Below are 11,793 nucleotides of genomic sequence, written 5' to 3' on the forward strand. Positions count from 1 at the left end.
TTTGAGGAGACATGAAAAACAGCGCATACCGCAGGAACGGTATAACGGAAAATGTTAGTGGTTTTGAAACCGTGAAATTTTCAAACCGCGGTATACCTTGATACCGGTAATCAGCCCATGCCTAGTGCCAATATATCAGCATACATAATGAATCTGGTGTGTCACTGTTCTTACAGCCTAGAGTCAGACTAACTGATTGGTTGGGGCTTTTGATGTCCACCAATCATTTATCATACATCATCAATTGCATGTGCAGAGATTTGAACATTACACTGAACATGGATGATTGACATATGCCAGCTCTCTGCTTATGCATTGTCACTCATGGCAGCGTAACAGACTGTCTCTGTCACCTGCTCCCCTCTGTTGTGCATTGCTAATGCTCAGCCATCATCCTGTTGTCTACTGATTCACACTGGGCTGTTTGAGATGAAGATCCAGCCGAAAGAGACTTACATAATGCTGAGAATGACACAGGCATTTTTCCTGGAGCAGGGATTAAAATACTTTATATAACCTCATTTTGAAGGGCTATGAAGCTCAGCAGGATGGGTAAACTAATGGAAGTGGTGTCTGTGTTCAATATGTATACGTGTTAGTCAGAATTCAGTGCTGTCTTGAATATACACAACTCTTAACCCACACTGTGTTGCATTAATGAGGAAGATGTGGTTTTCATTTCCATATAGAGTGGTTCATTTTCAATGCTGGAAAATGAGTAGAAATTTAGTTATTAATAGGGCTCACAACTTTTTACTTGGCAGCTTAAATATTGGTGCACTTGCATGTAAATCATAGGCAGTATCATTCAGTTCAAGTTTTACTTTAAAAGTTATACTTAAATTGTGGGTTTTTACAAGTACATGACATGAAGACAGTAAGAGCACTTAAAGCACTTACTTTACACACTGTATAGAGAAAATGACTGTGTGTGAATGTTCTTTCTAACACTGTTTCTCTTTGCATGTCTCCCCAAGACTGCCAATGGAAATGTAGAAGCCAAGGTGGTCTGTCTCTTCAGGCGGAGAGATATATCCACCAATCTGAACACTCTAGCCGATAGCAATGCAAGTGAGTACCTTACTGTTTCAGTCTCCTTCAATTCACGCCTCTTCATCACATTTAAAATAAAGATACGGTGTCACTATGTAGATGTACTATTTGCAGTGAAACACCAACTAGGATTTTCAGCATTAAAAGGCATTGGGAACAGCATTTAATGCACCAAAGAGGATCAATCCATATATAATTAAGTTGCATATTATATGACTTTGCATTTTATGTATTTGAAGTCTTCAGTCCGAATGTAGAAGCAGATGTCTGCAAGAAAATCCTAAGATTTTTGTTGATCGTATTCCTCTATGAAATTGAGAATTTACATTCTACAATGAGTTGGAGGGAAAATCTGTGGAATTATGCTGAACAGATTTAAACTGATCATGATATCAAAACAATTTTTTTTTTTTTTCTAATTCATGTGCCCTCATAATCTTTAAAAGGGACATCAGATGCCCATTTTCCTTAAGTTGATACATACTTTGGTTAAAATTTCTCAATGGTAGTGTAAAACAACACCCCTTTTACCTTGTCAAAAACAGCTCTGTTCAAAGCGAGCGGTTTCGGTGCATGTCGCTTTAAATGCTAATGAGCTCTGCTCACCCCGCCCCTCTCTTCTGTGGGGCGACGAGCCGTTCTCACGAGACTGTAAACTTTAGCGGATTGTAAATGCGGATTCGTCGCAGATCTTGCTAACTAGCACATTATTAGGAAAAGCAATTTGCAAATATTGCAAAAAAAAACTTGTACTCACTTCTTCTGGAGGTGAAGCTGGATGACGAATGATTCGCGCGTACATAAATGCATTTAGATAGCTCAGGGGGGCGCATTCCCTTCAAACACAAATGTAATCTTCAGCGGCTCAGTTGTCGGGAGTAAACGACGACTGCTATGTTCATTATTACATCCAACAACAAAACACCTCAGTCGCTTAGGAGACATTCTTGTCTACACTTGCTCCGGCGTTGAAACAGTGGTGGACTGATGACAGCTCACTCAGGGCGGGTCTGTGTGACGTACATCAGGCCAGAATCTGTGAATGGCTTGATCTGAGAAAGGGGTTATTTTTTTTGGGGATTTAAAAAAAAAAAAAGCACTGGGTGGATTTTTATCATTATAGGGTGGTTGTGTACACACACTGCCAACACACATTTATGTTCAAACACCATGTAAAAGTGAATTTTGCATCTGATGACCCCTTTAATCTAAAATGTACTCTCACTCGCACAACATTATATGTACACCAGCGTAAGGACAATAACGGTAACCTGTCACTCACATGAGATTGCAGCAATTAACAAGCTTTTATTTCATGCCTAATTTATGGTAAAATGTCTCTTGTATTGATGGTTGAGAATGTCATCTAATTATCTGAAATATTTACTTGTTTACTAAATAAACACTCAAAGGGATGTGCATTTGTAGAATGTTTTGAATTGCATGCATTTTCCTTCTTCAGAAATCCAGAGATTTCTATTCAGGTACAGGTGCCGACAGGACAAAACAGAAGGATTTAGTAGAGGGACACCAGTCTACACAAGAAACAAAACTAGATCACTTCCATTATAATTAGGAATGGACAGGATGGTCGACTAGTAAAGCAATCGTAGATTTAGTTAATTTTATTTTATTTTTTTTAAGTTCTCTAAGTTGCATCACTAATTTTAAAATACTAGTCATTTGAGACATTTACTGCTAGACTTTTATATCAGCTGGTTTAAGTAGTGTTTCAGACATTAAGCGTGATCATCACATCCTTTTTATTTTTGAGGACTATGTTGGTTTTGTGCACTAAAATGCTATTGATATTCAGCCTTATGATCTATTTTTGAGTATCTGTCAATTGTACAGTTGAAAGAACTTGAGTTCTTGAAATCAGTTCACGCTGTTGTTGTTCTTCACACATACAGATAATTGTCTTTGTCCATTGCACCACACAATGAGTGGTGCAAATTCTCATTAATAATCTCAACATCGAAAAATGTCTGGAAACCGATGCCCTCTGTTGTGCTCCATTTTTAAAAACATCCTATGCGAGCGCCCTCTGAGAAATGCATCTGATAGGGTTGCTTTGATTAGTCATTCAGACAACCCACTGACTAGTTGATTTTGAAAATGTGTAGCTTTGTTTGCACATCCCTAAATATTTGTATAACACAGCTGCAAACAATCCCACATGTCTGAAAGATTTTTTATTTCTCCGACATGCCTGAGGTAGTGGTTAATTTGTATGTAAATTTTGTGTACGTGAACTGCCGTAAAACTGTTGTAATGCAGTGTATTTACCTAACCATTTCAGAGTAGGGTCAGGTTTGAGTTGAGGAGGTTGCATTGGCATGGGCTGGAGTTAACATTCAAATCCTTTGCAGTCATGAGGGTTCAATGTCTGCTTGGCGGCCTGTTTACTACTGAACGTATCCTCCTCTTTATGTCGCGGCACTCTACAGCACCAGCACTGTCCTGTTACACAAGATCAGGGCTCCCATTTACATCACCTCCTCCCTTCGCTACCTTCTGCCCAGCTTCCTCCTTTAACCCTCCCCCTCCCTCCCCGTCCTGAATGGGCTCCTCTGTGCTTATCCTCAGCTGCCATCCACCCTGTGCTCTCAGAACAAAAGAGCCTTCATGGGACCCACCGGGCCACGTTGCTCAAAGGGTTAACACTAGGTTAACACTGTCTGGCTGCTGTCTTTGTCAAGGAGTGAAAGTGTTTATAAACGCATGTATATGTGTGCGTGTTTGGCTCTGAGAGTGCAGTTATGATGGATTTGTCGCACATGTGTCTTGAGTGCTTGTCTGCTTGTGCATGTGTGAAAGAGCTTGTGGCATTTTTTTTTTTTAATGCGTACTTGTGCATGGGGGGGGGGGTTGTTGCTCAATGGGGGGATGGGCGCCTCAGGTTTATTGCACAGGGTTTCCCAGGAAAGCTGGCAGGGAGGCATTGGCCAAGGGGAGAGAAAGGAGGGGGCAGGGCCACCGGGGTGGCAGGAGGGGTTAATGGAAAGGGGTGTGGTTTGATATCCCGCCCTCTTCATTGACAGGGTTTCCTTCGGCTCTGTGCAGGGATGGAGCCCGGTCAGATCGGCTGAAAAAGTCCTGCCAAGTCTCCTCACCTCACACGAGCATCTTTCTCTGTTAGCGTTGCAAATTGGTGTTAAAGTCAAAAGTAATGTTCTTGAAATGCATTCAGTTCAAGTCATTTTGAGTTGGATCTGCACATAATCGTTTACTTCCCTTACAAGTCAACCATTCTCATGAAGGATATTTAAGTTACTTGTATCTCTGAATGAGTGTGAAATTGATCACAAGTTCACAACCATTACTAATAACCTAAAGGGATGTGTAAACTTAAGATTTGGTCTGTATGTTCTGAGAGGAAGCTGGTTCACATCAGAACTAATTAAGGCCATTAGCGCCACACTCATATGTTTGCGTGTGTGTGTATTTTAGGAGACTTTGAAGAGGAGTCCAAGCAGCCTTCAATGTCAGAACAGCAGAAACACCAGCTCAAGCACAGAGAACTGTTCCTGTCTCGACAGTTTGAGTCTCTCCCGGCCACACACATACGGTAAATACACTCACAGACACAAACATCTCTGGATTGAATGGTATAATCCCATCAGAGCCCAGACTCAGACTCTGTATACAAGGCGATTGATTTGTAGTGATAAGTCTTATTTATACCATGCATGTTTTGGCTTATTGTTTTTCTACAGAGGAAAATGCAACGTCACACTTTTGAACGAGACTGATGCTTTAACTATCTACCTAGAGAGAGAGGTAAGAGTCCACCTGCAGGACAAGAGCACTCACTGTACGGTTTATCATGGAGTGTCACAAAGCTACCACCATCACTAAAGCCATGATTGAGGCTACGTTTACACGACAACGATGTAGTCAAAAACTGAAAGGTTTTTGGAAAAAGTTTCACGTATACACGACAACGTTTTCAAAACGATTAGCGTTTACACATATCCGCCAAAAATGGCCAAAAACACTGTATTACGTATGCCAGGCCAGTAGTTGGCGCTGTCACCTTGTTAGTAAACACTACCTAGTGACGATTATATGTTGTATATGATGCGTCTCCGCTGTTGGTTGTAATATTGGTGAAGTAAATCCACACTTTGCTGAAGAAGCGTTAGCAAACTCTTGAGCAGCAACAACAATACCATGTACTCCGCCATTATTGTGTATGTTTGTTCGCGCTTGCCTTTAAAATTGACACGTACTGCGCATGCTACATGCCTAACACGTACTATGCACGCGCACGACGTCACCGTTTTCAAAGATTCCCGTTGTGGGTGTTTACACGGAAATAATAATGGTGCCGTTTTCAAAAACTTGCACTTTGAAACCTGTTTTCAAAAATATGCGTTTTCAGTCCCCAAAACGCCGTTGTCGTGTAAACGAACAGGCAAAACGCATAAAAAGCTTCCAGTTTTTGGCTGAAAACGTTGTCGTGTAAACGGCCCCTGAGAGACAAGCCATAACATGACAAGTGAATCTCATGAAATCTGTTAAAAGTTGTCATGTTTCACTCCTGAAAAAAAAAACTGTAAAAAAAAAAAAAACATTTTGTTATGCTTTAAGTAAACAAAGCTTGTTCTTAAGAACAGATTTGTTTTTGTATTGATATTTTCATAAGAATTAAGGTAATTTTTTTCCCTCCAACTCTCATTACTATACAAAACTACAATACTACATAAAAAAAACTATAATTGATTTATGTCAAGGTAGTATTTACGTCACCGTTTTCAAAGATTCCCATTTTGGGTGTTTACACGGAAACGACAACGGTGGCGTTTTCTAAAACTTGCACTTTGAAACCCGTTTTCAAAAATATGCATTTTCAGTACCCAAAATGCCGTTGTCGTGTAAACGAACAGGCAAAACGCATAAAAAGCTTCCAGTTTTTGGCTGAAAACGTTGTCGTGTAAACGGCCCCTGAGAGACAAGCCATAACATGACAAGTGAATCTCATGAAATCTGTTAAAAGTTGTCATGTTTCACTCCTGAAAAAAAAAACCTGAAAAAAAAAAACTGTAAAAAAAAAAAAAACATTTTGTTATGCTTTAAGTAAACAAAGCTTGTTCTTAAGAACAGATTTGTTTTTGTATTGATATTTTCATAAGAATTAAGGTAATTTTTTTCCCTCCAACTCTCATTACTATACAAAACTACAATACTACATAAAAAAAACTATAATTGATTTATGTCAAGGTAGTATTTGTTGTACTGAATTTACATATTTATATAATTTACAAATATTTTTGAAAGAAACCTCTTTTTCTCACCAAAGCTGCATTTATTTGAACAAAAATACAGTAGTGAAAACAGTAACATTGAAATATTATTACAATTTAAAGTAACTGTTTTTTGTTTTTTTTTTATGTAATATAATTTAAAATTGAATTTCTTCCTGTGATGGTAGAGCCGAATTTTCAGCAGCCATTACTCCAGTCTTCCTTCATGATCCTTCAGAAACATTTCTTATTATCAATGTTAAAAACAGTTGTGCTACTTCATATTTTTGTGGAAACCATGATACATTTTACATTATCTGATGAATAGAAACAGCATTATTTGAAATTGAAATCTTTCATAACACTATAAATGCTGAATGAAAGTATTTAAAAAAAAAAAAACGGATCCCAATTTGAATGGTAGTGTATTTTTAAAAATATATATTTTTAATATTTTTGGAATTTTTTTTTTCTGTTGATATAAGGCAAAATCAAGTTATTAGACAAGTGAACACCTTTTGTTGATTTAAAATGATCAAATGGCCAACTGCATGAAGTGTTTGTGTTTTATAATGTGTGTGTTCTGTAGGACTGCTTCTTCTACTCTCTGGTGTTTGACCCAATGCAAAAGACCCTGCTGGCTGACCAGGGCGAGATCAGAGTGGGATCCAAATACCAGGCAGAGATCCCTGACAAACTGGCTGAAGGTCAGAAGATTGTAACATCTCCACGCCTTGGTGTTGCTAAAAAAGATTTCATTTTGATGTCTAAAAAACCTCCAATTTTCAAGAAGCTCCAGTAGTGGCAATATCAGACGTCTGATGCTGAAACAGCTACAATGTTTACAATGTGTCCTACTCGCATGATTCTCATCACAATATTGCATCAGTACTTCAGATCCTGGTATTGATATTTTCAGCACACATTTTAGGGAGAGGTGTTGGATATTGAATGGCTAATTCAAAACTGATTCACTAATTCAAAACCAATCATTAATACAATGTTTTCCCCACTCAGGTGATTCAGACAATCGAGTGCAGGAGAAGCTTGAGACAAAGGTTTGGGATACTAATAACCAGCTGAAGGATCCTCAGATAGACCAGTTCCTGGTGGTGGCACGGTTAGTATTTCACTCTTAGACCGATTATTATTGCTGCTTTAAAATGGTTTTATTCATTAGCATGATGTTAATTCAAATATTGGGTACTTTTAGGGCTATTGGTACATTTGCACGTGCACTAGACTGCAGCAGTTCAATCCGCCAACCCAGTCTGCACATGAGCGCAGCGGCAGCATCTAGAGACATCACGCTGGTGAGAGAATGAAAGCATCCAATCACAATCTCTTCCTTAACTACTCAAAAGAGCGATTCATTCACTGCCACCTCACTCGCGTTTTCATGCACATCTGATATTCACACTGTCCCGTCTATCTGTAGTTCCACGCCATGGACACTCTGCAGAAGAACGGCTATGATCTCGCCAAGGCCATGTCGACGCTGGTGCCGCAGGGTGGCCCGGTGCTGTGCAGGGACGAGATGGAAGAGTGGAGCGCCTCAGAAGCCATGCTGTTCGAGGAGGCTCTGGAGAAATATGGCAAAGACTTCAATGACATTCGCCAAGACTTTGTGAGTTTGAAACGCCGTACTTGAGCATTTGCTCTCACACACACTGCACTATTTGGGAAAGCTCAAAAGATTTAAATTAATTTATTTGTTGTCCTGCAGTTGCCCTGGAAGTCATTAGCTAGCGTGGTCCAGTTCTACTACATGTGGAAGACTACTGATCGTTACATCCAGCAGGTAACAAACTTTCAGAGTTTTTTTAAAAACCAAAATTAATGTTGATATGTGAACATTTATTCATGCATACGAATGCTATTTAAAACATTTTTTTCTCCCCAGAAAAGACTAAAGGCAGCAGAGGCCGACAGCAAGCTGAAGCAGGTGTACATCCCCACCTAGTGAGTATCTAGTGTCACAGCACTTTTTTTTTTCTTTTTATGAATTCAAGTGGCACTTTCCAAATATGTACAACAAATTGGTGTCCATTAATAAAGGGCCAAATCCCATATTTTTTAAAAGAGGGTTACAGTTTTAAAGTGTCTTATGCTCACCATGCTGCATTTATTTGATCATAAATGCATGAAAAATATTTATGTAGTGAAATATTATTACAATTTAAAATAAGTATTCTATTTTAATATATTTTAAAATGTAATTTATTTCTGAGATGGTAAAGCTGAAGCTTTAGCAGCCATTATTGCAGTCTTCAGTGTCACATGATCTTTCAGAAATCATAATATGCTGATTTGCTGCTCAAGAAACATTTCTTCTTATCAGTGTTGTAAACACCTGCTTAATATTTTTGTCAAGACTGGTCATTTTTTTAAGATCTTTGATGAATAGAAAGTTCAAAAGAACAATAACAGTGTTCTGTAACAATGTGGAAATCTCTAGTGTCGATTTTGAGCAATGCATCCTTGTTGAATGAAAACAATTTCTTTAAAAAAAAAAAAAACCTCTTACTGACCCCATATTTTTCAATAGTAGTGTGTTAAACTGTTAATGAACACAATATTAGCACAGAATGAAAAGTAGCTATTTATCTAGTCTGTTGTATGTATACATTTAGGTTAGATTAAGATATTTTTTCTTCAACTTGTCAACTTCTTTCCTGTAATACATTTTTGTCTGCTGTTTGAGAATCTAAATTTTGTTCTCTCCTTCAGCACCAAACCCAACCCCAACCAGATCAATGCACCTGGAAGTAAACCTGGCATGAATGGTGCCACTGGCTACCAGAAAGGCCTCAGTTGTGAAAGTTGCCACAGTGAGTGAACTCAAGTATTTAAATATAAGCTCAATTATTCCTGTCCATTATAATGATCTGTTCGACTTGCTACTCCTCCAGCTGCCCAGTCCCAGCAGTGGTACGCATGGGGCCCTCCCAACATGCAGTGCCGACTATGTGCATCCTGTTGGATTTACTGGAAGAAGTATGGTGGTCTTAAGACCCCTACTCAACTAGAAGGTGCCACAAGAGCTGGCTCAGTATGTTAACCCTGTCTTTTTTTGATGTACCTGTTTACTGTATTTTAAAATATTTAATGCATACAAAAATCAACAGTGAGAAATTTAGTATGTTTCATTAGTCATCTTGGTGGCTAAATTATACATTTCTAAAATTGCCAAATCGATTACTGAACATCATATATCTTTCCAATAGGATGCAGCTCCACGTGGTCACATGACCCGCCAGGAGGTTCAGGGCATGTCCCCGTTTACCAGCAGCGCAGGGAGAGCTAAACTTCTGGCTAAAAATCGGCAGACCTTCATCCTGCAGACCACTAAACTCACTCGAATCGCCCGTCGGGTGTGCCAGGACATCCTGCAGTCCCGCCGAGCAGCTCGACGCCCCTACGCTTCCATTAATGCCAATGCTGTCAAAGCAGAGTGTGAGTATTCAATTGCAAACATACAAACTTGTTTTCTCCCTCAATTTGTATGCAGTAGCATAAACATGTTTTTTTTATCTCCAGATTTATGTTTTGACTGTTTCTTTTTCTCTTTTTAGGTATGATAAGACTTCCTAAAGCAGCAAAGAGTGCTATGAAGAACCGCCTTATTCCTCGACCGTCCCTCATCAATATAGTTAAAGAATTGGGTATGGCTTCAGTATTCAATCAAAACCAAAATAGGGATTGAAAAACTATTTTAACATGGGAAAAATTAACACACATTGCCTTTAATGATGAGACATAAAAGTCAACTGTTTGGCACGATGTTATATCTGAAAACTGATCATTTGACTTATCAGATTTGAATATTTGGAGTGATTGTGCTTGTTTTATTCTTCAGCTGTTCAAGCTCCTTTGAAACTCAAAGCCCCTCGAGGTGCTCCAACCCCTATCAACCGTAACCAGGTTAACCAGCCTCGGAGCGCATCCGCCCTACTGGGCAAGAGGCCCTTCGACAATGTGAGTATCACATACAAAGACACGTTAACCTTCCCGCAGGTAGAAAACGGTGTACACAGATCTAAGCGCTCTCATTGGCTGCAGGCTGGGGGTAATTCTTTGTCCACCAATGGAAGACCGTTCGCATTGGGAATGAGAGCAGCCACCCAGTCAGTCATTAAGAGGCAGAAGGTCAGTCAAGGAGATGCTCCGAATCCAGTGGTGTTTGTGGCTACGAAAGACACCAGGTATGTTTCCAAAACATCCCATCCACATGTTTTTGCGATTTCCTGAGACTAATTCCACGTATTTGTGGTTTACAGAGCCCTGAGGAAACACCTCACTCAGGCCGAGATGAGGCGGGCGGCCAGAAAACCACACCTCCCAGTCAGAATCAAACTTCCCGTGCCGCCCCGGCCGCTTCCCGTACCCATCATACCCTCCAGCACCAGCGAGCCAATCGTGTTGGAGGACTGAGCGATGTTCCAGTAGACCACATCCATTGCCAGAGCATGTTAAACCCGCCATCGTCAGCTGTTCTTCTTTATTCCTCGTCTTCTGTTGTCCCCCCAGATCCCATACACACACCACGCTCACGTGCTTGGGATGATGACCTACCCCATACTCTTACACCAGCATACACCACACTTCATAGCATTTTACTCCCAGTGTTATAGTTTAAGGGTTCGGTGCCCTGCTGTCCCGTTGCTTTTTTAAATTGCAAATCCTTTTAACAGTGTAATTTAAAGCAAATCATGTTCATTCTAAGATGGTGGAAAAGCACACTTTATTTTTCTCCAGTTCTGTCGTTATCTGTATAAATATTAACTGGATTTTTCAAGAGTTTGATTCTTGTGTGTATGGAAAGTGGGATTTGAATGTGTGCGGGAGTACATGGTCTTTTTACCGTCATTTTCTCAATTTCTTAGGTTGCTTATGTTAAAAACAAAAATCACCCTTTTTCATGCTATATAGACAAATAAATGATTGCGCTGCTCATTTTATTTCAGCCAGTACTTGTGGTTCCAGCCTTTCAGGCCTAGCTGAATTGTGGAAAGATGGTATCATGAAATGCATTGCAGCAAATGTATTGCTCGCTTTACAGCAGATCTGCAGTCGAGTTGGTGTTTATTGATAGCGACCTGGTTTCTCAAACTCTTTTTTTTTTTTGTGATCATTGATCCAAATCTCCTGCAGTGTAGCTACTCCAGTCAGTGATATTTGAAGGTCTCGCAGGTCTTAGTATGAAAACACGTTTGTTGAGTTAAGAAGGCTTCTGGTTGTAGTAAAGTGTTGAAGGTGTTCATGAATGTAAGGCGAATCTTGGTTTGAGTTGGTTGGATGTCGCAATCAGTTTGGCCTGTTTTGTACCTCAATAATTGAGCCTTTTCCATATATCACATCATGAACAAAGCCAAAAGTTTGTTTTCCACATCTACTCTTTTTCCAAACATGTTGACGCACTCGCATTTGTGTTATAAAGGTCTTATGGGCTACTGGGAAGCTATTGTTAGCAATTGTAGATAATGAGAGG

The 11,793-nt window shown here is 39.6% G+C and overlaps 1 protein-coding gene across 1 annotated transcript in view; it reads left to right on the top strand.

The window, feature by feature from the left end:
• LOC107660724 (metastasis-associated protein MTA2-like) overlaps positions 1-10,752 on the top strand; it is a 28,145-nt gene extending 17,393 nt beyond the window's left edge. The window contains exons 3-18 of the mRNA XM_016450122.1: positions 978-1,071; positions 4,507-4,624; positions 4,773-4,836; positions 6,892-7,009; positions 7,320-7,422; positions 7,516-7,615; positions 7,741-7,929; positions 8,029-8,103; positions 8,206-8,264; positions 9,033-9,133; positions 9,215-9,354; positions 9,530-9,758; positions 9,878-9,967; positions 10,162-10,280; positions 10,365-10,507; positions 10,583-10,752. Coding sequence (XP_016305608.1) covers positions 978-1,071; positions 4,507-4,624; positions 4,773-4,836; positions 6,892-7,009; positions 7,320-7,422; positions 7,516-7,615; positions 7,741-7,929; positions 8,029-8,103; positions 8,206-8,264; positions 9,033-9,133; positions 9,215-9,354; positions 9,530-9,758; positions 9,878-9,967; positions 10,162-10,280; positions 10,365-10,507; positions 10,583-10,736 — 1,896 coding nt within the window. The 3' untranslated portion in view covers positions 10,737-10,752. The remainder of the gene's footprint in view (positions 1-977; positions 1,072-4,506; positions 4,625-4,772; positions 4,837-6,891; positions 7,010-7,319; positions 7,423-7,515; positions 7,616-7,740; positions 7,930-8,028; positions 8,104-8,205; positions 8,265-9,032; positions 9,134-9,214; positions 9,355-9,529; positions 9,759-9,877; positions 9,968-10,161; positions 10,281-10,364; positions 10,508-10,582) is intronic.
• Positions 10,753-11,793: the final 1,041 nt, after the last annotated feature.

The sequence above is a fragment of the Sinocyclocheilus anshuiensis genome, unplaced genomic scaffold (assembly GCF_001515605.1).
Source record: "Sinocyclocheilus anshuiensis isolate Anshui unplaced genomic scaffold, SAMN03320099.WGS_v1.1 scaffold1823, whole genome shotgun sequence".
Classification (NCBI taxonomy): domain Eukaryota; kingdom Metazoa; phylum Chordata; class Actinopteri; order Cypriniformes; family Cyprinidae; genus Sinocyclocheilus; species Sinocyclocheilus anshuiensis.